At 43.8% G+C, this 22,424-nt stretch overlaps 1 protein-coding gene across 3 annotated transcripts in view; it reads left to right on the top strand.

Moving 5' to 3' along the window:
• Positions 1–988: 988 nt before the first annotated feature.
• STAT1 (signal transducer and activator of transcription 1) overlaps positions 989–22,424 on the top strand; it is a 42,064-nt gene continuing 20,628 nt past the window's right edge. Inside the window, exons 1-11 of one of the 3 annotated variants that reach the window (XM_050969510.1) lie at positions 989–1,038; positions 8,323–8,451; positions 9,263–9,407; positions 11,000–11,098; positions 12,977–13,066; positions 14,009–14,087; positions 15,552–15,643; positions 16,325–16,476; positions 17,998–18,156; positions 20,007–20,099; positions 22,300–22,359. In XM_050969510.1, coding sequence (XP_050825467.1) covers positions 8,324–8,451; positions 9,263–9,407; positions 11,000–11,098; positions 12,977–13,066; positions 14,009–14,087; positions 15,552–15,643; positions 16,325–16,476; positions 17,998–18,156; positions 20,007–20,099; positions 22,300–22,359 — 1,097 coding nt within the window. In that variant the 5' untranslated portion in view covers positions 989–1,038; position 8,323. Of the gene's footprint in view, positions 1,039–2,284; positions 2,441–8,322; positions 8,452–9,262; positions 9,408–10,999; positions 11,099–12,976; positions 13,067–14,008; positions 14,088–15,551; positions 15,644–16,324; positions 16,477–17,997; positions 18,157–20,006; positions 20,100–22,299; positions 22,360–22,424 lie in introns of those variants that run through there. The other 2 variants (XM_050969511.1, XM_050969509.1) reach the window with 2 other exon arrangements.

The following is a 22,424-nucleotide window of genomic DNA, read 5'->3' on the forward strand; positions in this document are numbered from 1 at the left end:
GCACACGAAACCGTATACTAGAGTGAATAAATGAAGACTCGGCACACCACTCCTGAAAGGCTGCCAACCCCTGCTCTATGCTATGTACTTTGACCTGACACATGCATGTTTGAAGACAATATGAGTTTTGCTATTGACTTCAATGGCAGCAAGACTGAGCTGTCAGTGAGGCAAGCCCTAAAATAGTTATGCTGAGATACTCTAGTCTTTTTCTCCTTAAAGACATAAACCCTCCTCTTGTGACTTAAGCAGGAGTTGGGGCCATGCAGACATTTGTAATATGGGCCCCTAATTTATCTGAATGTCAAGGTTAGGTTTCACTATCGGGTTTCTTAAAGCTATGGCACCAGCACTTTGCAGCAAAACTAGTGCAGCTTTTTACTGAATGCCTTTTTTTTTTAAACAATATATCAAAAAACATCATGGGGCACTGGAAAGGAAAAGTTTATTTGATTTTAAATCAAAATGCAATGGTGAAACCAAAGTGTGCAAGAGGTGCAACACAAGCAAGTTGTCATACAATGCACCACTAAAAGTCAAAGCTAGTAAGGAGAACTTGCATTGAAATGAGCAAAGAGTCCTGTGGACATTATAGACTAACAGAGTATTGGAGCATGCAATAGGTCTGTTAGTCTATAAGGTGCCACAGGACTCTTTGCTGCTTTTACAGATCTAGACTAATACCCTCTGATACTTGCATTGAAATGATTTTTCCCATGGAATTTGGTGGTTTACTGATTTACTGTGATCTTTTTGTCACAATTCTCAAACATGAAGGCTGTAAGTGCCTTAAACATACTCATGAATGTGTTTTTTAGCAGACACACCAGTTTAAATGTTCTTGACCTCTTTTTGAGGAATTAATGATGAAAAATGAAAACCTTTCAAACCCCCAGTAAATCACTTAAGTAGACATGTCACAAGAGGAGGTTGTACTTAAAAGTCAAGCTATGGCTGCAAGCTGAACTCATTTGCCTTTCTTTGCAGGACCAGCAGATAAACACAGGGCTTTGTCTAGTGGAGATCCTTGGAGAAAAGGTACACTGCTTTGTGTTACCATTAGTTGTTTTTGAAAGTTGATTGAGAAATATTTGACTAAGCATAATGTGATGCATGGCAGTTAGTCCTATTGAACTTGATGCATGGCAGTTAGTCCTATTGAATGGGCCAGTGGGGAGGGTTGTGGGGGCTAGCCCCGTGGAGCAGGACGGTAGGCGGGGGCTCTGCGGGGGGGGGGTTAGCCTGTGGAGCTGGGGGGGGGCTCTGTGTAGTAGGGCAGAGGGGAAGGGGCTCTGCGGGGTGGGGGTTAGCCTGTGGAGCCGGGGGGGGGGCTCTGCAGGGTAGGGTCAGCCTGTGGAGCAGAGGGAGAAGGGGCTCTGCGGGGGGGCTTAGCCTGTGGATCGGGAGGGCTCTGTAGAGCAGGACGGTGCGGTGGGGGTCAGCCTGTGAAGGGGGGGGCTCTGCGGGGTGGGGGTTCGCCTGTGGAGTGGGGCAGAGGGCTCTGTAGAGCAGGACAGTGCGGGGAGGGGGTAGCCCTGTGGACCGGGGGGAGGGGCTCTGCGGGGGGAGTAGCCCTGTGGAGCTGGGGGGGGGTCTCTGCGGGGAGGTAAGCCTGTGGAGCGGGAGGGAAGGGCTCTGCGGGGGGTAGCCCTCTGGAGCTGGGGGGGGGGTCTCTGCGGGGTAGGGGGTCAGCCTGTGGAGCGGGGGGAGGAGCTCTGCGGGGGGGTTAGCCTGTGGAGCGGGGGGGGGGGCTCTGTAGAGCAGGACGGTGCGGGGGGGTAGCCTGTGGAGCGGGGGGGTCTCTGCGGGGTAGGGGGTCAGCCTGCTGAGCGGGGGGAGGGGCTCTGCGGGGGGGTAGCCTGTGGAGCGGGGGGGGGGCTCTGTAGAGCAGGACGGTGCGGGGGGGTAGCCTGTGGAGCGGGGGGGTCTCTGCGGGGTAGGGGGTCAGCCTGCTGAGCGGGGGGAGGGGCTCTGCGGGGGGGTTAGCCTGTGGAGCGGGGGGAGGGGCTCTGCGGGGGGGTTAGCCTGTGGAGCGGGGGGTCTCTGCGGGGTGGGGGGGTCAGCCTGCTGAGCGGGGGAGGGGCTCTGCGGGGGGGTTAGCCTGTGGAGCGGGGGGGTGCTCTGTAGAGCAGGACGGTGCGGGGGGGTCTCTGCGGGGTAGGGGGTCAGCCTGCTGAGCGGGGGGAGGGGCTCTGCGGGGGGTAGCCTGTGGAGCGGGGGGGGTCTCTGTGGAGGAGCGCAGGGAACGGGGAGGGTAGGACGCTGTCGGGAACAGCCCCGTGCCTTAGCGCCGGGGCTCGCGGATTGGCTGTGGCTCGGGATTGGCCGGGCGCTGGCAGCGTGGCTGTCGCTTTGTTGCTATTTCTGGACTCGGTTTCGTTTTGCCGGCGCAGCAGCGGAGTGGCGGTAGCGGGGTCCGGAGCCTCCTCTCGATAGGCGGGTGAGTGGCCGCCGCCAGCCCTCAGGGCGGAGGGCGCGTGGTGCCCGGCCCCGGCCCCGGTCCCGGCCCCGGCTCCGGATACGGAGCTGCGGTCCGCGCAGGCTGCCGGGCACGGAGGCGCCCCCGGGCCGTTTGCCCGCCCTGCTGCTGGGGCCCGCGGGGCGGGGCGGACCGGCCCCGGGCTTGAAGTGGCCTAAGGGGAGCAGGAGGGATGGGTGCTCCGGGGCTGCAGCGAGCCTCGGGGAACCCGCCCTCTGTTCCCGGCTTTGTCACAAGGTTCCTTCCTGTGTGACCTCAGCCAAGCCACTTCATCTCGGGGGGCCCAGGGCCGGCAAGGGGGTTAACGCTGCTCCCCTCCATCGGAGGGCTGCTGCCGGCTGGAGTCAGGGGTGCGCAGGGGAACACCCCGTTACTGTAGCCGCGCGCACACCTGCTAAAGTGCAGGGGACATGAGTCCCATCGAGCGGGAGAGCAGCAAGAGTTCAAAGTCGGACGGACCACAGGCCTTGCTCGTGCAGTTTAAAAGGGGGACACTCCCACTGTGAAGATCACCCTTCAGCCTGAAATTTTGTTCACCTGTTGGTAGTGCAAATAACATACTTATAACTGAGAAAGATTAGAGGGGGAAAACAAGCTGTTTGTTTACACACGGGCATTTGACAGCACGTATAAAGTTGTTCTCTGTATGTGTGTTCCGTACACCATTAGGCAACAGAAAGATGTTGGTAAGAAAAAGGAAAAGGTGATTGCCTAACCAGAAGGAAAAAGGGGCAGTTGCAGTGACTGAAATTACTTTTAATTCTCTTTTTTAAATGAACCAGCTTCAGACTTGTCTACAGTGTAGATCTGAACACACAGGGACTGAAGTTAAACAGCAAAATGAAAGTGTGCCTGGAATCAGGTGTACAAAAATGGCTCTGCAAAAAGCAACAAAAGTATCTGTCAGTTATGGGGCAAATCACAAAACTCACTCACCAAGTGCTCCAGAACAGTAAAGCTACCAGGCGTTTATGTTGTTCTTGATATAAAAAAAAAAAGGCGGAAAAGTAAGTTTGATGCTGGGTACCAATTGCTCTTAGAGATAAGGGCTTATTATTCAAATTGTGTTTTCTTTTAAAAAAAAACCCCACAAGTCTTTGATCCTTTTACTAGGGTTTGAAATTATGTAAGAGTGACTTTAGAAATACAGATCTGAGCTCTGGCTGGGTTGAACTTGGCATGACTGAGGGAAGAGAAAAGAGGCAGAAGTGGCTATATGCTACATTGGCAGCCACCTGTGGTCTTGCATAGCCTCAGCTATAGTTAGCAGGAGAGGAACAAGCAGGAGTGTTGAGTTTTGGAAATGTAAATAAGTTTCAGTGGCTTGTAGACTTTGCAATTCAATTGACTTTGGGGTGTGGGATTGTTTTAACTCTTAAAATGAAACAATCAAAATGAAAGGTTTAAGATTATTAAAAGAGAGAGAGAAGTTAAAGTGAAAAATTGCCAGTATGCATCCTTCAGGAGGCTTGAATTAACTTATTTAAAAAGAAAAGAATGAAGTGAAGTGAAGCCCATCCTTTGCACAAAGCTTGAGCAGTGGAACTTCATGCTGGGAATAAAATCCATTCCCCACATGCACCCTACCAGGGGGCAGGCTCTGGCCAAGTAACAATGACTGCAACTTGATCCTATCCTATTATAGTGTGTGCATCAGCATCACAAAGTATTCTGATGACTGGATTCAGTGTCACAGATCCAGTGGTCCTTCAAAACCTCTCCTTGAGTCAGTAGAAAAACCCTGACCCTAGTACATGGAAATGCAGAGCCTCTTTCTTTGCTCGGCAAGGTTTTTGAAGCAGGAGCCACAGAAGAGCTTATCTCTATGGTATTCTACCCTATAGTGGATGCAGATGTCTTGGCTAAAGCGTTTAAGAACCGCTAGGGAGATTTCAGCCATGCAAGATGACTTGTAAATGGCAGCACAGATCCTGCAGGAACTATGCTGCCTTGGGGGAGCACCGCAACAAAACACAAAAAAGCCACTCCTTTACAGAACTGGACCTTCCCATCTCTTCATAGTCCCCAGATATATAGCGTTGGGAACCTGTATCACCTGCTTCCTCTGAGACTCGAGTTTTTTTTTTAGTACCATATCCCTTTCCTAAATAAATACACACAGAGGGGTACAACTTGGTCCCAAGATTTTAGGAGGGCATAATGAAGGAACATTGCATTAAGAACACAGTACACCTCTACCCAGATATAACGTGACCTGATATAACACGGGTTCATATACAACACGGTAAAGCTCTGACACGTTCTGAGCAGCGTGTTAAGGGTGCCAGGTTCGGCTGGGGCCAAGGGGTTGGATAAGGGGCAGAGGGTCTCGGGCAGTCAGGGGCTCTCACCCCCAGGGTCTGGGAGGCAGGAGCTGTGGGGGGGGCACTTTTGGGTCCCCCACAGTCCCAGAGTGGCTCGGGGGATTAGCGGGGGGCCGAGAGCAGCCTGCTTCGCTTCCCTTGCCCTGGCCCCAGCCATGTCACTCGGGGGAGGGGGTTTGGAGGAAGGGATCTCCCCCACACTCACTGTCACTGGCGGAAGCAGAGCAGCCTGGCCCCAGCCCACTCCACTCTGCCAGCTCCCAGCCACCGTGCTCCACTTCCTGCTGCAGGTGAGTACGGGACCTTTCCTCAACCTCCTCCCCCACCCCCAGACACATCTAGGTCCGGGCAAGGAAAGTGGAGCAGACTGAGGCTGCATCGCCCTGCTTCTCACCACCAGTGAGTAGGGGTGAATTCCTTTTCCCAACCTCCCCACACTCACTGGCAGCGGGAAGCAGAGCACCGCGGCTGGGAGGTGGCAGAGTGGAGCAGGCTGGGGCCATGTTGCTCTGCTTCGTGCCACTGCTGGAGAGTGCCTGTCAGGGGGCAGGGTGTGTGGATAGGGGTCGGAGCATACAGGGGACAGGGAGCAGGGGGGTTGGGTAGGGGTGGGGTTCTGGGGGTGATTAGGGACAGGGGTCTCTGGAGGGGGCGGTCAGGGAACAAAGAACAGGGGGGGTCAAAGCAAGTTCGATATAACACGGTCTCGCCTATAACGGTGAGATTTTTTGTCTCCCGAGGACCGCATTATGTCAGGGGTAAAGGTGCATAATGAAAAATGAAATGTAAAGATCTTGGATACTTGCATACCTTTTCAAAGAGAACATGCACAATTAGAGAAATCACTTTCAGAGAGACTTAGGAGCTTAAGTGACTTTAAAAATCTAAGTCAGAAGGGACCATTATGATCATCTGACCTGCATAACACAGGCCACAGAGTTTTGCTAAGTGATTCTTTCCATGACCCCATAATTTCTGGTTGAACTAGAGCAGGGATTGACTGAGGTTTACGAGCCACAAATGGCTCTTCAGTGTGTATCCTGTGGCTCTTCACAGCACATGATATTAAAACACTGATTTAATTATTAACCAATCAGGATGCTTTTACTGTGTTAATTAAACACAGTAGGTTAGACGGACACCCATCAGAGATCACCTTGATTGATCAGTCCATCACTGTTCACAGAGAGAGCGCAGATCACTAGCCAGTCCTTCAGCCACCCGCCAGCCAGGCTGTCAGTGGCACCAGACAGCCGATTGGCATAGCACATCACAGCCCAGAACCCCGAGTAATCCGCCAGCCTCAGCCTCCCAAGTAGCTAGGTAGGCACACACCACCATGCCCAACCCTGTCAGAGATAGTCCAGATAATTCTTAGTCCTGCCTTGAGTGCGGGGGCCTGGACTAGAAGACCTCTTGAGGTTCCTTCCAGTTCTATGATTCTATTAATCTGTTGTAGTTGATAAAATAATAAGGTCAGTCATTTTCCTGTGAGATTAATTTATTATATATTTCCCATCAACCTGTTTAAATATGAATATATAATACTACAGTAAATGAAACAATGAATTCGCCCTACTGTGGCTCTTTTTGGGCAATGTTGAGTGCTAATTTGGCTCCTGAACCACTGAAGTCATGAGTATCACTGAGCTAGAGCATCTCTTTAAAAGACTCAGTTATGGAAAATCGATTACATCTCCAGGTAACTTCTTCCAGTGATTAACAACTCTCACTGGTAAAAATTTTCACCGTATTTCTAGCCTGAATTCATCTCACTTCAGCTTTTATGCCTTTTGTTTGCTAAATTGAAGAGCTTTCTTATATAAGAAATCTTTTCCCCATGTAGGTACTTAAAAAGGTGATCTTGGATAAGATAAATACCTTGAGCTTCCTTAGCCTGTCACTGAGGCAGGCTTTTCAGATCTCAGATCATTCGTATGTCTCTGTTCTGAACCTTTTCCAATTGGTCAACTTTTTAAAAATTCTGGACATGAAAATTGGACACAATACTTCAACAGTCTCACTAATTTCATGTTCAGCTGGTTATCCACCAAGATATCTGCTCTGGTTATCCAAGGTATATCAAGGTTATCCCCTCTGACTTAAGATACTTCTGAAAATGGCCTTTGAAAATGTTAGCCAGCATCTGAACAATCCAACCACTAATTTTATGCATTCTAATATAATCTCCCTCTGCTGCCTCCCCCAAACTATATAGGTGGTCTTCACTTCTTGCTTCTCTATTGTTAGGGCTGGTCTTTGCTGCAAAGGTAGCTCGAGTTATAACTCAAGTACTGCCCTAACTCTAATCCCTTCTACACATGACACCTTTTAACCAGTAGGCTGCTATTCAAGTTAGCACAACTCATCAGGGCTACTAACACAACCCTCTCTGCTGCTAATTAGAGCTCGGAGCGCAGCTGTCTTATTCCACAAACATTTGAAATAACATAAAAAAAAATCCCTTTCTGCATCAAAACTGACACTTTTGTGGAAAACATTTGGCTACAACCGGTCAGCATTTTCTGACAACAAAAGTTGTCAAAAAATTCCTGACCAGCTGTACTGCTAACCCAGTCACTCTGCATAGTAATGCAGTTGCTCTGTGGCTCAAGTGTTATTTCATACTGTGGCCACTCTCACTCAAGGTAGGCTAACTGAGGAGTTAGCTCCTATCTAGGTAACTCAGATTAACTGCGGTGAAGCCTGAGTAGTCATGATGCGGGGCAGGGGAGGAAGCAGGTAGAGTTTCTTTACATTTTTCCATTTAAAGGGACCCTATCCAGTTTTCAGTATTGAGTTAAAAGTAGTTTCAGGGACTACGCCTTCACTTGAGTTCCCTGACCATTTCTATGCGTTAGCACTCACATTTTCAGGTCTCTTATATTCTTCATTCTCCTATTGATGGGTTAAAAATTCATACACACAGAAGGGGAAATTGAATGTGAGACCTTCGTCCTGCAATATACAACATGCAAGCAGCCTGCTACTCCTACACAGAGCGCCATTGCAAGGTCCAGGACTTCATAGGGAAAACAGGTCTCTATGCAAAGGGCTGTCAAATGCACAAAACTAACAAATTGGACAGGGATCACTGTTACAGCAATCTTAAAATGTTCATTATAACAAAAGTAGGTAAACGTTTTCAAAGAGAAGTGTGATTTCTTTTTTAAGTTGACTCTCCATTGAATAAAGATGTAAATTTTACAAATTCTTCTTTGCATCGTACCGTTAATCAGAACTGGTTGGGAAAGGATGTTTATTTCCATGCAAATTAAATTGTCGATATTTTCTTGAAATTTTGGGGAATTTCTGAAAACTCGAGAACCAAACATTACTTCGTTTTTTTGACAAAAACCAAAAAATTTTCTATTAAAATAACTATACTAAATGTTGGGGGCAAATTAAAAAAACATTTTCCATCAAAAATAGCTCTGCTCTTAAATATCTTGTATTGGGATGTAGGTATGAATAAGACTGGTGTAATTTTATTAAACTTTATTCATCTTGATTCCACAGGATGACTCAGTGGTATCAGTTGCAGCAACTTGATTCCAAATTCTTGGAGCAAGTACACCAGCTGTATGATGACAGCTTTCCCATGGAAATCAGACAATATCTGGCACAATGGCTGGAAAATCAAGACTGGTGAGAGCAAAGTGTTGTAATGTGTATAGGAATTTGCCATTAAATTAGTTGACTGGTGATGCCTTTGAAAGTTATGGTGCCAGGTTCTGGCCTTGTGTGCCAATGGCTCTCATTGATAACCATGCATGCACATGCAAGAACAAGGTTACCTCTGCTGTACAGTGAGAGCAAGCAGCCACTTAGGGCAGCAAACTGTTCAGTAAATTTTTATCAGAGTGACCATTGGGTGGGGGGTACAGACATTTAGTAGTTGCCTGTGTGGCTGCTAGTCACTGTTTCCCATGGACTTCCTTCCAGCACTTACCAGTCTGGTCTGGGCCTATTGGGTAGTGCAGGGATTGGCTCCTGAGGGGTACATAGTTGTTTCCCTGTTTGGTTTGTCTACCAGAAAGAGATGGACAATTATTATTAAAGGGATATATGGGCCAGGTGTTTGGCGTCATCTCCACTAGCAAACTGAAGTATTGCTAAAATCTCTAGAGAATATCTTTTTATAGAGCTTCATTAACATGCAGATGAATAGATCCCACTTCCAGCTCCTCAGTATAGTGGAAATTAAGGAAAAATACATGTGCAAATACACAATGTTGCAAGAGTAACTCTAGGAAAAAAGCAAAGGAAGTATTATTCATTTGAGATGAAAATCAAGGAACAAAAGGGTTAGAGAGAGAGGAATTGAGTGAAATCTACAGATGCCTGTTCAATGCTTTTAAAAACTAAGACCAGAATCTGAAAAAATGCATTCATTTAAACTGATATTTTAGAAAGACAGCAGTTGCATTTAATATTAAAGATGCCTTAAATATCCTAGGGAGCATGCTGCCAACAACGTTTCATTTGCTACAGTACTGTTCCATGACCTCCTGTCACAGCTAGACGATCAGTTCAGTCGGTTTTTAATAGAAAACAACTTTTTGTTGCAACACAACATCAGGAAAAGCAAACGTAATCTTCAGGTATGTGTGTAAGTTGTTTGGATTCACACAGGCATACTCCTGTCATTTTATTAGGGTCTTATTTTATTCAAGAGAATATTCCTGTAACTTAAACACAATCAAGTTAAAGGTTATACCCCCTCTGAGGTTTTTTGTTAAAACTTATGAATGGTACAAGTAACTCCTGAGTACTACAGCAGTTTAAAGAAATGATTTTTTTTCCAGTTTACTATGTTTATTTGGTAGCGCTTAGGAAAAAATAAAGAATTTATACAATCTATTCAGTTTTCCAGGCATTTGTGTGGGGGTGTTATGCAAGAAACAGGGAAAAAAAACATTTTTCAGAAGTTATGGAGCCACAAAAAACTTAGCAGAGGGTCTTTGGTTAAAAGAAATTTCACCCATCCATTTCTTTTAAATTGACTTGATTTCAGTAATAAATTTAATCAATTTGTACTTTAAGAAAATAGAAAGGTGGGTTTAATAGGTGTTTTCCAGATTCTTTTTAAACTAGATTCCTGCAAACAGTTTTCTCATACCTATTAAAAACAAAGTAGTCTGAAAACTATCCAGAGGCAGGAGAGTTTGCCTGTGAAATAACATTGTAGGATCTGTATCAAGAAACAGATCCTAATGAAGAATCTCAGTGAAAAGATCAAGTGTTCCCTGCACATGTCCTGCAGCTCCAGGCTCTGTAGGATTATACCAAAGAAACGAAAGTGGTTTATATTAGGGAAAGGATCAGATAACATGTTAGTCTCCAGTAAAGTCAGCAGAGGCAGTTACAGTTTCAGTAATTTGATTGACAGTGGCAAGTTATAAAGAGTAAAAGCCACGGTACTAATGACAATGTTGTACTATAGGCAAAGAAGCATGATACTGAACTATAGAGGAAAGGGAATACAGCACTTGGGGATTTATATATTGTAGGACACTGCAGAATGTGGATCTAGTGGATTTTATTAGTTAGTGGATTCACTGGGCACAGTCATGCCTTCCCACCACCAGCTCATTCTTCCACAAGACTGCAGCTATTGCAGAACAGTGTTCCCTAGTGCAAAGAGAGTAGGGAGTCCTACTGATAGCCGAACCTCCTCGGTCCTTCTTCTGTTCAGCCAAGCTTAAGATAGTGCAGATAACAAGACAAATGGGTATCTCGCAGTTGGCCCCATACAAGCACTCTGTACACATCTCAAATGGTAGGGTTAGACTTGTGCCAAGCACTGTCTGGGTTCATATGCAGCAAGGAGCCGTTCCCTGATTGCCCCTCAGCAGAGCAGGACACAGTGGGTGCAAGAACCATGTAAAACCAGCACCTGCAACAATACTGGAGCTCCTGAAAGTGGGTGGGCAGTGGCCCTTGGGGTAGATGAGAGGACATTGGATTCTGCACTCTTGGAAAGGGTGACACAGCCATTATGCTTCCTGTAGTTCTTGGGAACGCTGTGCCTGACCCGGTAACTCTTGCGGAGGCAGTGCATATTCACACCACATCTTGGCTCACATACAACTGCCACATGCTAAGCTTTTTGCCTGTCAGTTTCATCAAAGACATGAGAACTGGAGTGTTTGGTGTGTTCTAATAATAGACTATTTTAATGCTGTGCAACCAGGATCATTTTCAAGAGGACCCAATACAAATGGCCATGACAATCTTCAACTGTCTGAAGGAAGAAAGGAAAATACTGAGCAGCGCCCAGTTGTCAGACCAGGTAATCCCTTCTTTCTCTTTAGCTGCTGCAGTTCCAGCCACTCAAACAGAGTGACAGATTGAAAGCAGAACCATATGTGCTTTCTCCTCTTGCCCATCACCGCCTGTTTTAAAAGAGGAAGCTTGATCAGGTCCATCACAAATATCCACCACACAAGATGTGGTTTGTTTTAAATTGTTTGCTTGCCTGAGCATCGTTTAAAGAAAAAGGAAGTCAACTTTTTCCCTGTGTTAGAATTCAAGGCCTCAGTTGCCTTTTTAGTCCAGAGCTAGATGAGACTTATCAAACGAAGCCACTTTGTTTTTCTAAACTGGATTTTATTGTGGTGTTTTACTTTTGATAATGGACTCAAAGTGGCCTAGCTTGCTCATATTTACTTTTGATTAGGTTAAATGTAAGAATGATATACAGTTATACCATTGCTATGGTAAGGAGAATATTTAAACAATCTTATCGGGTTTTATGATGACTCACCTATAAGACTTGCCTTTCCCCTTCCAGTGCTTCCAACATCAGTGGGATTCTAGCCTGCTTCCTTTCTGCAGTGTACCCCTCTCCTTGCCCTGTAGTGACCACCTGATCCTTCCTTCTTTTCTGTAGCTTCTCTCTGTGATCTTGATGCAACAGTCTCTCATTTTTTCATTTGCTCTCTAAATGTCTTTACCATCTTGTGTTTTCAATGGGGCCCTTTCTCTGCCCACTAAATTAACAGATAAAAAATTGAAAGGAACCAGAGTGTTCCCTTCTTCACCTGTTAGAGTAAATCTCCTTGTTTTTCCTCTCTTTCTTTTCTGTACTAGTCACATTTTTTTAGTAATAAAGATTATAAAAAAAACCCACACTGACACATTTGGTGCAGACAAGGTGCATACTGCAAAATGTAGGACCTCAGTTATTAGATAGTAATAGATTACTTACTTGTGATTAATCAGTACTTTGGTGTTACAGTGTACTGGAATGGGCCAGTTTTGAATTCTAAGTTATATAGATGTAGGGAGCCATTATGATAACACACAAAGAGCTCCATGTCATAAAGCCAAACTGTAAACATTCCAAGCACACAGGAAAGTCCCTTACCATATCTCAAATCACAAACAGTAGGCAGGTAGCTTTCATGGTCTGACTTAAAGGGACTTTTTGACAATTTTATGGGATCATATACTTCTTGGAAAACTGTTAAGTACTAAGTTAATAACTGCATAAAACAGTAGTTCTTACAGCACACGTTATGTAAAAGTCACCTACGGGCTGAAGTGCCTTGCTATACCTATTTCATTGACAGTGTACTACTGGAAGGAGAAGCAGCCTGTCCTTCAAGTATCCTGGCTTTTAAGTATTAACTACTTAAATTATTTTTTGATTCAGTTTCAAACAATTACATCCACCTAAGATATCGTGCTTTATATTTTAGAGGCAGAAAAAGTCAACTGCCCCATTCTTACTCTTCACATAAATGCATGTTAGAAGTCCAACATTGGTACCAACTCTTCATAAAAAACAAACAAACCCCAGCCTTCTCAGGTGTTACATTTTCTTTATATTATGTCAAAAATATACAAAATAAAATCATTGCGTGCCAAAAACAAGTCACAGAAAAAGTATGTTAAGAAATTATATAAAGTACAATGTGTCACCCAAAAGGCAAAGTTTATATATTTTCCCCACACACCCCAGTCCCTGTCCTTATTACAGCCTTCCTCTATTTCCAGTTATTTAAACCTAATTCTTTGACTATGATGTATATAACAATTGCTCATGAACTATCAGAACAAAGTGTGCTCTGTTAGAGGCTTCATTATGGCACCAAATACACTGTAGCTTGTGTTAATCAAAACCATAAACCCAATACTTTTGTTTTTCATCTTCTCTCTACTGCAGATGCAGGTGGGGAGCATACAGAATACCGTAATGCTGGACAAACAGAAGGAGCTGGATATGAAAGTCAGGAGTGTGAAGAACAATGTTGTGGTAAGTAAAAGTCGAAGTGGGACTCTAGGCTTTGCTTGGGGATCTACATTTATTTTTCTAATAACAGGAAAATATTTTCGGTGTCTAAGTTGTGAAAGGGCAATTGTGAGTTCAGCAGAATGTTTGTTTTTCATCTTTTTACCATCAGTAAAATGTTTTTAAAACTTTACCTAATCACTTTTCAGCAGTACTGAGATGCAGGATGTCCCCAGTGCCTGTCATACTGTGGCTGGAATCAGATTTTTAGTTTAGTCTTGGCTGTATCAGATTTCCCAAATTTCAAACACAGCAGGAGAAAGTTTTAAAATGAGATGGATGGATAGAGAGATTAGATTGTTCGATATCTATCTTAAGTGACACTATAGAAGAAAGGAGGTATTTTGAGAAATCATATATAGTTCACTAATAAAAATTAATAGAAGCCAGATCGTGAGCTTTTATAAATCAAACCTGCCTCTACGGCTTTTCCTTGCACATTTTTTTTTGAATAATGTCTTAATCTTGGTTGATAATCTTCTATAGGACAAATCCTGTAGTGCTTACTTTGACTTTCCTGAGAGTTTTCCCGGGTGAGTGCTGAAGGATTTTTCCCAGAATCTTTAAATGCCATTCACTGGCCAAATTCTGTCTTCATGCCATGCACAAATTCTCCTCATCCCATTGAAGTTGTGTGGGACAATGCAAGGTCAGACTTTAGCTCCATTTTGTTACAAGTGCACTTTCCATTGGCAGAGAAGGCAGTGATTAGTTTGCTGATTTTTCTTACTACCTTCTTTTTGCTTTGAGCAGAGGTTTGGACTAGATGACCTCCTGAGGTCTTTTCCAACCCTAATCTTCTATGATCTCTAAGTAGCTGGTATCACAGGATTACCAATCAGAAAAAAGTCTCAGACGATCAGGTCTATTTGACTAACTGTGTTTTACAATGTTGATGCTTTGTAGGAAGTAGAACAAGACATCAAGACTCTAGAGGATGTGCAAGATGAATATGACTTTAAATGCAAAACCTTACAGAACAGAGGTGAGATTCATCCATAAGAAATCTTAAGTATAGTACAGAAAAAAAAATTCTATGATTGTACCAGAAATCAGGATTTAGAGACAGCCAAATTCAGAGATAATGCAAACGATGGGGTAATTTTACTTTTTCTTCCTTCTTATGGTATGAAAAGTCATCCCTAAAATATTTCATCTCACAATGCCCACTGTTATGTAATGTTGGAAAGCCTCTTTAATGCAAGTCTAAACGTTCTTTTGTCCTTTGCATTGTTACTAGAAACACCAAGTTCAAAACCCCATGAATTTTGAGACAGTTCAGCTCTAGATTCTATCTCTGGAGCTTGGGCTTCTCCCTGCTATTGTGTATTTGCTGCATATATAATTAATTTTATTATGAAATTACCTTATAACCTTAAATAAAGATGCACTTGTAAACCTCTCATATAGAGAGAATCACAAATTGAGATTACATATTCATTATATAGATCCCTATTTTCAGTCAGTTACTAGTTTTGAGATAAAAATTCTCTATGGGCTGAAACTTGACTGACTTGGTCTCTGCTAAGGAGTTTTTCCCTAATATCTTAAAGTTTGGAGAAGGTACAGATTTCTGTTTTTGAGTTAGAGGAGCTCTCTCTTCTCTCCCCTTTTGCCTCTGCAAAAGACCCTGATCCTACACCATTTAAGTTAATAGGAGTTTTGCCACTCACTTCAGTAGAATTGGGACCACAGTGATTAAAGTTGATTGGTTCTGTTCTTGAAACATTATAAAAAGACTCTATTTTTCAAAACCAAAGTTGGAAAGTGACTGGCCATTAATGAGGATTTGTCATCTTGCATATTTTGAAAACTCTTGGCTTCTAAAAAACAAAGTTACTGTTTAACAAACAATAAATTGTTTAGTGTTAGCAAATACAAGGAGTGTTGAACTGAAGATGAGAGCCATCCAGAGAGAACTGGATGCCACTGTTCTATTTAATTGAACTTTCAATATCAAAGATGGTGAAACGCTTCATTATGTGACTTGACTGGTTATACTGGCATGAGTAAGGGATGTAGGACTGGCTATTTGTTCAAAAGTAGAACTTTGGAGTTTTTGAATATTTTTCTAAGCATTAAACAGCACAGTATAATCTGGAGGCTGGCCAGTTGAGTAATTTTGGAGATTCCCTTATCTAAATCCCTCATGAAACCTGGGTGTGAAAGTAATTGAGAACTACAGAGCTTTTAAATTAATCATTTCAAGCAGAAGAAGGGATGTGGTTTTCCTTTTCTTGAAATCTGTGAGCAGTTCCCAAGTCACCAAACAGGAAGAGACAATGACAGGCTTTTCCCTCCAGCCACTAGGTTCCTCGGCACTTTGTACTGACTCTGCTGCCATCAGCTTCTGCAGACTTCTGAATGTCTAACTGAAAATAAAAACAATTTCTCCCACTCTCCCCCATACAAAATATTTCTTATTCTATTGTTTGATTTTATTTTATAGAAAATGAGACCAGTGGAGCGGCACAGGATGAATATAAGAAAGAACAGCTTGTCCTCCAGAAGATGTTTCTAACACTTGACCTTAAGCGAAAGGTGATGCTCCAAAATACGTTAGTTTGAAAAGATGCACATTTGTTCTCTTTGGCTTGGCTTATCATAGGATATAAAAGAACCATGGTTTTAGACAAAGAAGCAGCTTGATTGTTAATACCAGTTTAAATGTTCTTTTGCCCTTTGCATTGTTATTGCGAGTCCAAACCTCTTAAAGCAATTGCACTGCTCCTATTTTAGGATTTTTCTTACTAAACCAGCCTTTTCGTTTTGAACGCTTATTTAACCAGCTAAAGCTGGTGCAATAACAGGAAAGGAAATGTATCATATCTCATTAGTCATGCTAGAAAGTGCTGTCTTTTTTGTTTGTTTAAACCTTTCTTAAATAGTCATACATGTCTTGTAATCGTGTGAGCCCCAATTCTGCAATGAGTCCGTATGGGCACTGTGGTCCCATAGAGGTCATTGCAGAATTGAGGATCTAAGATTAGTCACTTGGGAGAAGTCAGCGGTTTAGTAGAGCTTTGTCTCTTCTCTTTGTGAAGCAGATACTCTGCTGGTTGAGGAAAAAGAACAGCTCTCCAAGTTCACATTAGCAGAGTAGATTTTCTGTCATTCAGAATTCCTCGCAAAGTTTTGTGAGATGCAGCATTAATTGATAAAGCAAATAATTAAATGCACTTAAAATATAACAAACAGAGGAATCTGATTTTTTTTTTTTAGGAAGTGGTGAGCAAAATAATAAATCTGTTGAATATATCAGAGCACACACAAAGTGCTTTGATTAATGAAGAGCTTGTTGAATGGAAGCATAGACAACAAATTGCTTGTATTGGTGGCCCACCCAATGCCTGCCTTGACCAGCTTCAAAACTGGTAAGTCTCTACATCACAGTTGAACTGACCCCAGGGATTTTGAAACATGCCACGAAGGAAAGTCTGATAAGCAAATATATTTGAAACGGGCGTGCTTAGAGATAGAGTATTTTGGCTCACAGTCAATTTACTGTTATTAAAATTGTCATTTTTTAATCCACAAGAGAACCAACAAGCATACTTCACTGTGCTCTTGAAAGTTATATAATACTGTGTTGTATTCATTCTTTTCGAGGAAGTCTGAAGAAAACGTTGACTGCCTTTCTTGTATAACCTTCTGTACATGAAGTACAATTTGCCTTTTTATGTTCCAGAGGCCAGATTGAGCCTTGGTATTAATGTTGAAGTCCTCTAGGAAGTATTTGTTCTGATAAATGTAGTAAATTGACACTTAGTTTCTCCATCAAGGACACATTACAGCAGAACCTCATTTATCTGATCAGGGCCGGCTCCAGGCCCCAGCGTGCCAAGAGCGTGCTTGGGGAGGCATGCTGCGGGCGGCGCTTTGCCAGTTGCCAGGAGGGCGGCAGGTGGCTCTGGTGGACCTCCCGCAGGCGTCCCTGCGGAGGGTCCGCTGGTCCCGCGGCTCTGGTGGAACATCCGCAGGCATGCCTGTGGGAGATCCATCGGAGCCGCGGGACCAGCAGACCCTCCGCAGGGATGCCTGCGGGAGGACCACCAGAGCCGCGGGACCGGCGAGTGGCAGAGCGCCCCCCCGCGGTGTGCCGCCGTGCTTGGGGCGGCGAAATGGCTAGAGCTGGCCCTGTATCTGATGTAATTGAGACGGGTCAGATCTGATAATCCAGAGAATGGGAAGGTGCAAGGCCACAGCACCATCTGGTGGCAGCAGGAGAGATCGCTTGCTTCTGGACCTGTGTGCATTGGTTGTTTGGTTAACAGGGAGACCTGGATAACGCAGGATTGGATAAATGGGGTTCTACTGTAATTTCTGGTGTAAGATGATGCAAGTCCCATTGAATTTGTCACCATCAGAATGCATCCCTAGAGAACGAGGGCTCTAATTGGGGGAGAAATATAGTTTTCTTTATTAAATATCATATAAACTACTTTATATGTCATGTTAGCACTCAGATTGCTTAAATATAATTTCCTGTGCTGCAGAGCTAATGCACTGTAGAGGGGATAGAAATCTCCATTATGGCACCAAATGCAGTACAGCAATTTATTTAAGCAGCCGTACAATGCATGCCTTGTTTCCAATACACAAAACTCGTCCTCCAAGTAACTTGAGGAAATGCTTCCATTCCTTATTACTTTAAATGGGTCACAGTACATACATGGGAAGGAGAGGTGAAGAGGGCAGATTTTGGAGATTTAAATATTTACCTGCACTAACAACAAATCCTTGCCAAACCTACATCATCATCATATCTTTTTTCCACTGAGACAAGGTCACAAGTTTCTGTGGACTGTGAATCTTAGAAACATACTAATTGGAGACTGAGTCCTACTGTAATACCAGTGTTTGGTAACAATAATAAATAAGATGTGTTTTTGCAGGTTCACTATTGTTGCCGAGAGTCTTCAGCAAGTTCGTCAGCAGCTTAAAAAGCTTGAGGAATTGGAGCAGAAATTTACATATGAACCAGATCCCATTACAAAAAACAAACAAGTCCTGCAAGACCGCACATGCAATCTTTTCAAACAACTCATTCAGAGGTAATGGTTGAATATGCTTGTTTGGTCTGTCTGTGTGAATGGATGGTAGACTTTCCCCACTTAACATGTCACACACATGGGTTAGTGCCCCACCTGCTGTTTTTTTTTATTCTTCACAACAAACAAACAAACTGAGCTGTCTGTTACTAGGATTTTCCCTGTAAGCTCTCCTGTTTAAGCCCCTGATTTTGCACCCTTAAGTCAATGAGCTTTGCCATTGTCTTCAGCGCACATAGAATTAAGCTTTGGCTCCATAGTCCATTTCTTGTTTTAGGCTCTAGTCCTGCAGGCTGCTCCATGTGGGTTCAGCCTGGGGTCTATCCACAGAGATACATGCAGAATGGAATACCTTAAAAACTGTCAACCTCGTATTCCCTTGGATGGGAGTTAGGAGTGCCCTGAGTCAGAATAGCCCTGCATCTCCATGCAGTTAATTGTATTCCAGTAGTAATTAGAGGCCCCATCCAAGATCAGGGTCCCACCATACAAATACATAACATAAGGTTCCTGCCTTGAAGTGGTTGCAGTCTAAACAGATGAGACAAATGAGATGTGGGAGGGGAAGAGGTCCAAAGGGGTTAAGTAATTTGTCCAAGATCCCAAAACAGGTTACTGTCTGAACTGAGAATAGAACCCCCAGTTCCTGAGTCCCACTCAAGCACGCTAGCTAACCCACAGGTGAAAGGGACAGAAATCAGCTCCTCCGTTAGAATCAGTGCAAATGGAGAAGATAAAGGCCTAAATCTTACCATTTTCCTTAGGGTATGTCTACACTATGAAATTAAATTGATTTTTATAGAAGTCGATTTTTAGAAATCGATTTTATACAGTCGATTGTGTATGTCCCCACAAATGCATTAAGTCGGTGAGTGTGTCCTCACTACCGTGGCTAGCATCGACTCATGGAGCAGTGCACAGTGGGTAGCTATCCCACAGTTCCCACAGTCTCCACCACCCATTGGAATTCTGGGTTAAGCTCCCAATGCCTGATGGGGCAAAAACACTGTCACGGGTGGTTTTGAATACATGTCGTCAGTCGCCCCTCCCTCCATGAAAGCAAGGGCTATCAATCGTTTTGCGCCTTTTTTCCTGGATTACCCATGCAGACGCCATAGCACAGCAAGCATGGAGCCCACTCAGCTCACCATCACGCACTTTAAAAAGCTCACTGGCGCTGTTTACTGACTAGGTCAGATCTCAGCACATTCCGACATTCCCATTGTTGTTGCTGCCTGCTGTGTGCTGTATAATATCGGTGAGAGTAAGGGGGAGACGTTTATGGTGGGGTGGGAAGTTGAGGCAAATCGCCTGGAGTCCAGTTTTCAACAGCCAGACACCAGGGCGATTAGAAGAGCACAGCAAATACCTTCCTAGAGCCTGACATCCGATCACAGTATGAACACTTTAAGAACTTAGTAATCTATAGTGCTGCTGATGGATCATTCCGTTACTTTACACTCTGTCTCACTTATGATTGTACCAGTTCTGTCCTTTATTATTTACATGCTGTTTGATTTTTAAAGTTGCGTGAAGTAGCTTTCTTTTTTCTTCAAACCGTTAATTTTATTTTTAGTGCTCTTTTTTTTTTTTTAAAAGCCCTGATGAAATGAAAGTTTTATATTTTTGGAGTTCCATCCAAGTTAAAAACATATCCCTTTAATAAGAATAGAGTCTAAGGATTTAGTACCTGAATAAATAGGTACTGAAAGTCCACACAATACCAATTTACTCTGCATAATTGTCATAAATAAATTATGACTGTGCAATCTGTTTTATGCTGAGTGTCGTCACTTTTTAACAGTATTGTACTAATGTAGCTCAAAATGTCCATGGTTTTGTTCCCCCTGCAGTTCTTTTGTGGTGGAGAGGCAGCCTTGCATGCCAACTCATCCTCAGAGGCCATTGGTCCTGAAGACTGGAGTGCAGTTCACAGTAAAACTGAGGTAATTTGTGTTAAGCATGTTACCTCATTGACATCTGTAGCTGAAAGGGCCGCAAAACCTTCCATCTGGCTAAGTAATCAGAAACAAAATCTAGTGAGCACTCTGTGACAGAGAAAGTGTTCTGGCAGCATTTCCCTGGGCCCTGCTTTTCTTCCTCCCTCAACACATCCCTCTTCCCACTCACTGCTCCACTTCCTTCCAGCTGAGAACTGACCAGGATTCTGTTTGGAACCCTCTGACTTTACGCCTTTGGTCAGGGGCCTGCTTTCTAGTGACATAGTCCTGCCTTCCTAGACAGAAGTGAGTTGAAGGCATACAATGTAAACCCTTCAGGCCATTTTGATGTGGGGAGGGATGAACCACCATTAGACTAGCCATGAAGCACTAGACTGTATTCATGATTGCTCAGGGGCAGAGTCTTGGGGAGTAAAAAAAAATCCCCAAAACCTTGTTCTCTTCCCTTTAGCTAGGGCCCTACCAGCTTCATGGTTCATTTTGATCATTTTCATAGTCATAGGATTCCAAAAATCATAAGTTTCATGATTTCAGCTATTTAAATCTGAAATTTCAGTGTTGTAATTGTAGGGATCCTGACCCAAAAAGCAGTTGTGTGTGTGGAGGGTTGTCACAGGGTTATTGTGGGGGGAGGTGGGGATTGCAGTACTGCTACCCTTACTTCTGCACTGCTGCTGGTTGCAGTGCTGCCTTCAGAGCTGGACAACTGGAGAGCGGCGGCTGCTGGCTGGGATCTCAGCTCTGAAGGCAGAGCTGTCACGAGCAGCAGCACAGAAGTAAGTATGATATGGTGTGGTATTGCCACCTTTACTTCTGTGCTACTGCCTGCAGAGTTGGGCCCTCAGTCAGCAGCCGCCACTCTCTGGCCCCCCACCTCTGAATGCCGCAGTGCAGAAGTAAGGGTGGCATGGTATGGTATTGCCACTCTTATTTCTGTAATGCTGCTGGCGGGATGCCGCCGTCAGAGCTGGGAGCCTGGCCAATAGCTGCTGCTTTCTGGTTGCCCAGCTCTGAAGGCAGTGCAGAAATAAGGGTGACAATACCGCGATCCCCCTAAAATAACCTGGAGACCCTCCTGCATCTCCCTTTTGCATCAGGACCCTCAATCTGAGAAATGCTGGTCTCCATTGTGAAATCTGTATAATATAGGGTAAAAGCACACAAAAGACCACTTTTCACGAGGGGAGACCAGATTTCACAGTTCATGATGTGTTTTTCATGGCCATGAATTTGGTAGGGCCCTAGCAAATAGCCATTTTATACCATATTTAATGACACTTCCTTGACTAGAACTATAATTAATTTGCCAATATCTCCTTACCGTTCAGAAGCTCCTTTAGTTTGCATAGATGTCAGCAAATAATACACTTACTTTCTTTGCTTAAACTTGGAATAATTCTTTGCCTAGAAGTGGTTAGGAATGGCCTTTCCCTGATGGGTGACAGTCAATTCCCTTCCAGGCCTAGCCTTCAAAGTTCCTGTCTTTTGCATAGTTCTATATTTCTCAGTAATACTGGTCTCCCTGTAAGACACTGCTACGGTTGTGATTTAGCATGGGAGCTCACGCCAGATTCCCCTTGATTATAATAGAGAGGGGGTGGTTGGTGGGATGGTCTCCATCAGTGCCATGGACTCTTCATTGCATCCCTATCCCTGGTCTGAAATAGAGTGGAATTGCCTCTCCAGGGAATGCTACAGGGACCACTTATTTCACTGTTACTTTTGACAAGTGTTAGGTGGATTGAGGTATAGACCAGTGTATGGTGCGTTAGCATTTAATTATGAGCTGCAGCTTCAGAAAAATGGGGTGAGCTAATTGCACTGCATTATTTGGTTTTGTAATTGCAAATAAATGGTAGAGTGCTCAGAGCCTGTGTACAGGCACTGTTTATTATTCAAAATGGAAAGAATCAACAAATAAATATGTCAAAGATGAGTCATCTTTGTGAGTGGGCAGTATCCAGTCAGTCAAAAGGGACCAGTCACGCTCTCAGTGAAGTCTGTAGCAAAATGTCTGTTGATTTAAATGGGAGTAGTACTGGACCCAAAAAAATGGAAAGGAATTTCAGATGGGGAAGTCAAAAGCAGGGTGGAAATTTCATGCTGACTCATTGATTTTAAAAATCGATTGACAAATCAAGAAGCCTGTGCAGTTGCAGTCATCTGTACTTATTTCTCTTTCCAGATTGCTGGTGAAGCTACAAGAACTGAATTATAATTTAAAAGTGAAGGTCTTATTTGATAAGTAAGTTGCATCTTTTTCATATCCTGTATATAGTTATGATAATCAGCCCTAGTAAAAAGCACGTG

The sequence above is a fragment of the Gopherus flavomarginatus genome, chromosome 10, assembly GCF_025201925.1.
Source record: "Gopherus flavomarginatus isolate rGopFla2 chromosome 10, rGopFla2.mat.asm, whole genome shotgun sequence".
Lineage (NCBI taxonomy): Eukaryota > Metazoa > Chordata > Testudines > Testudinidae > Gopherus > Gopherus flavomarginatus.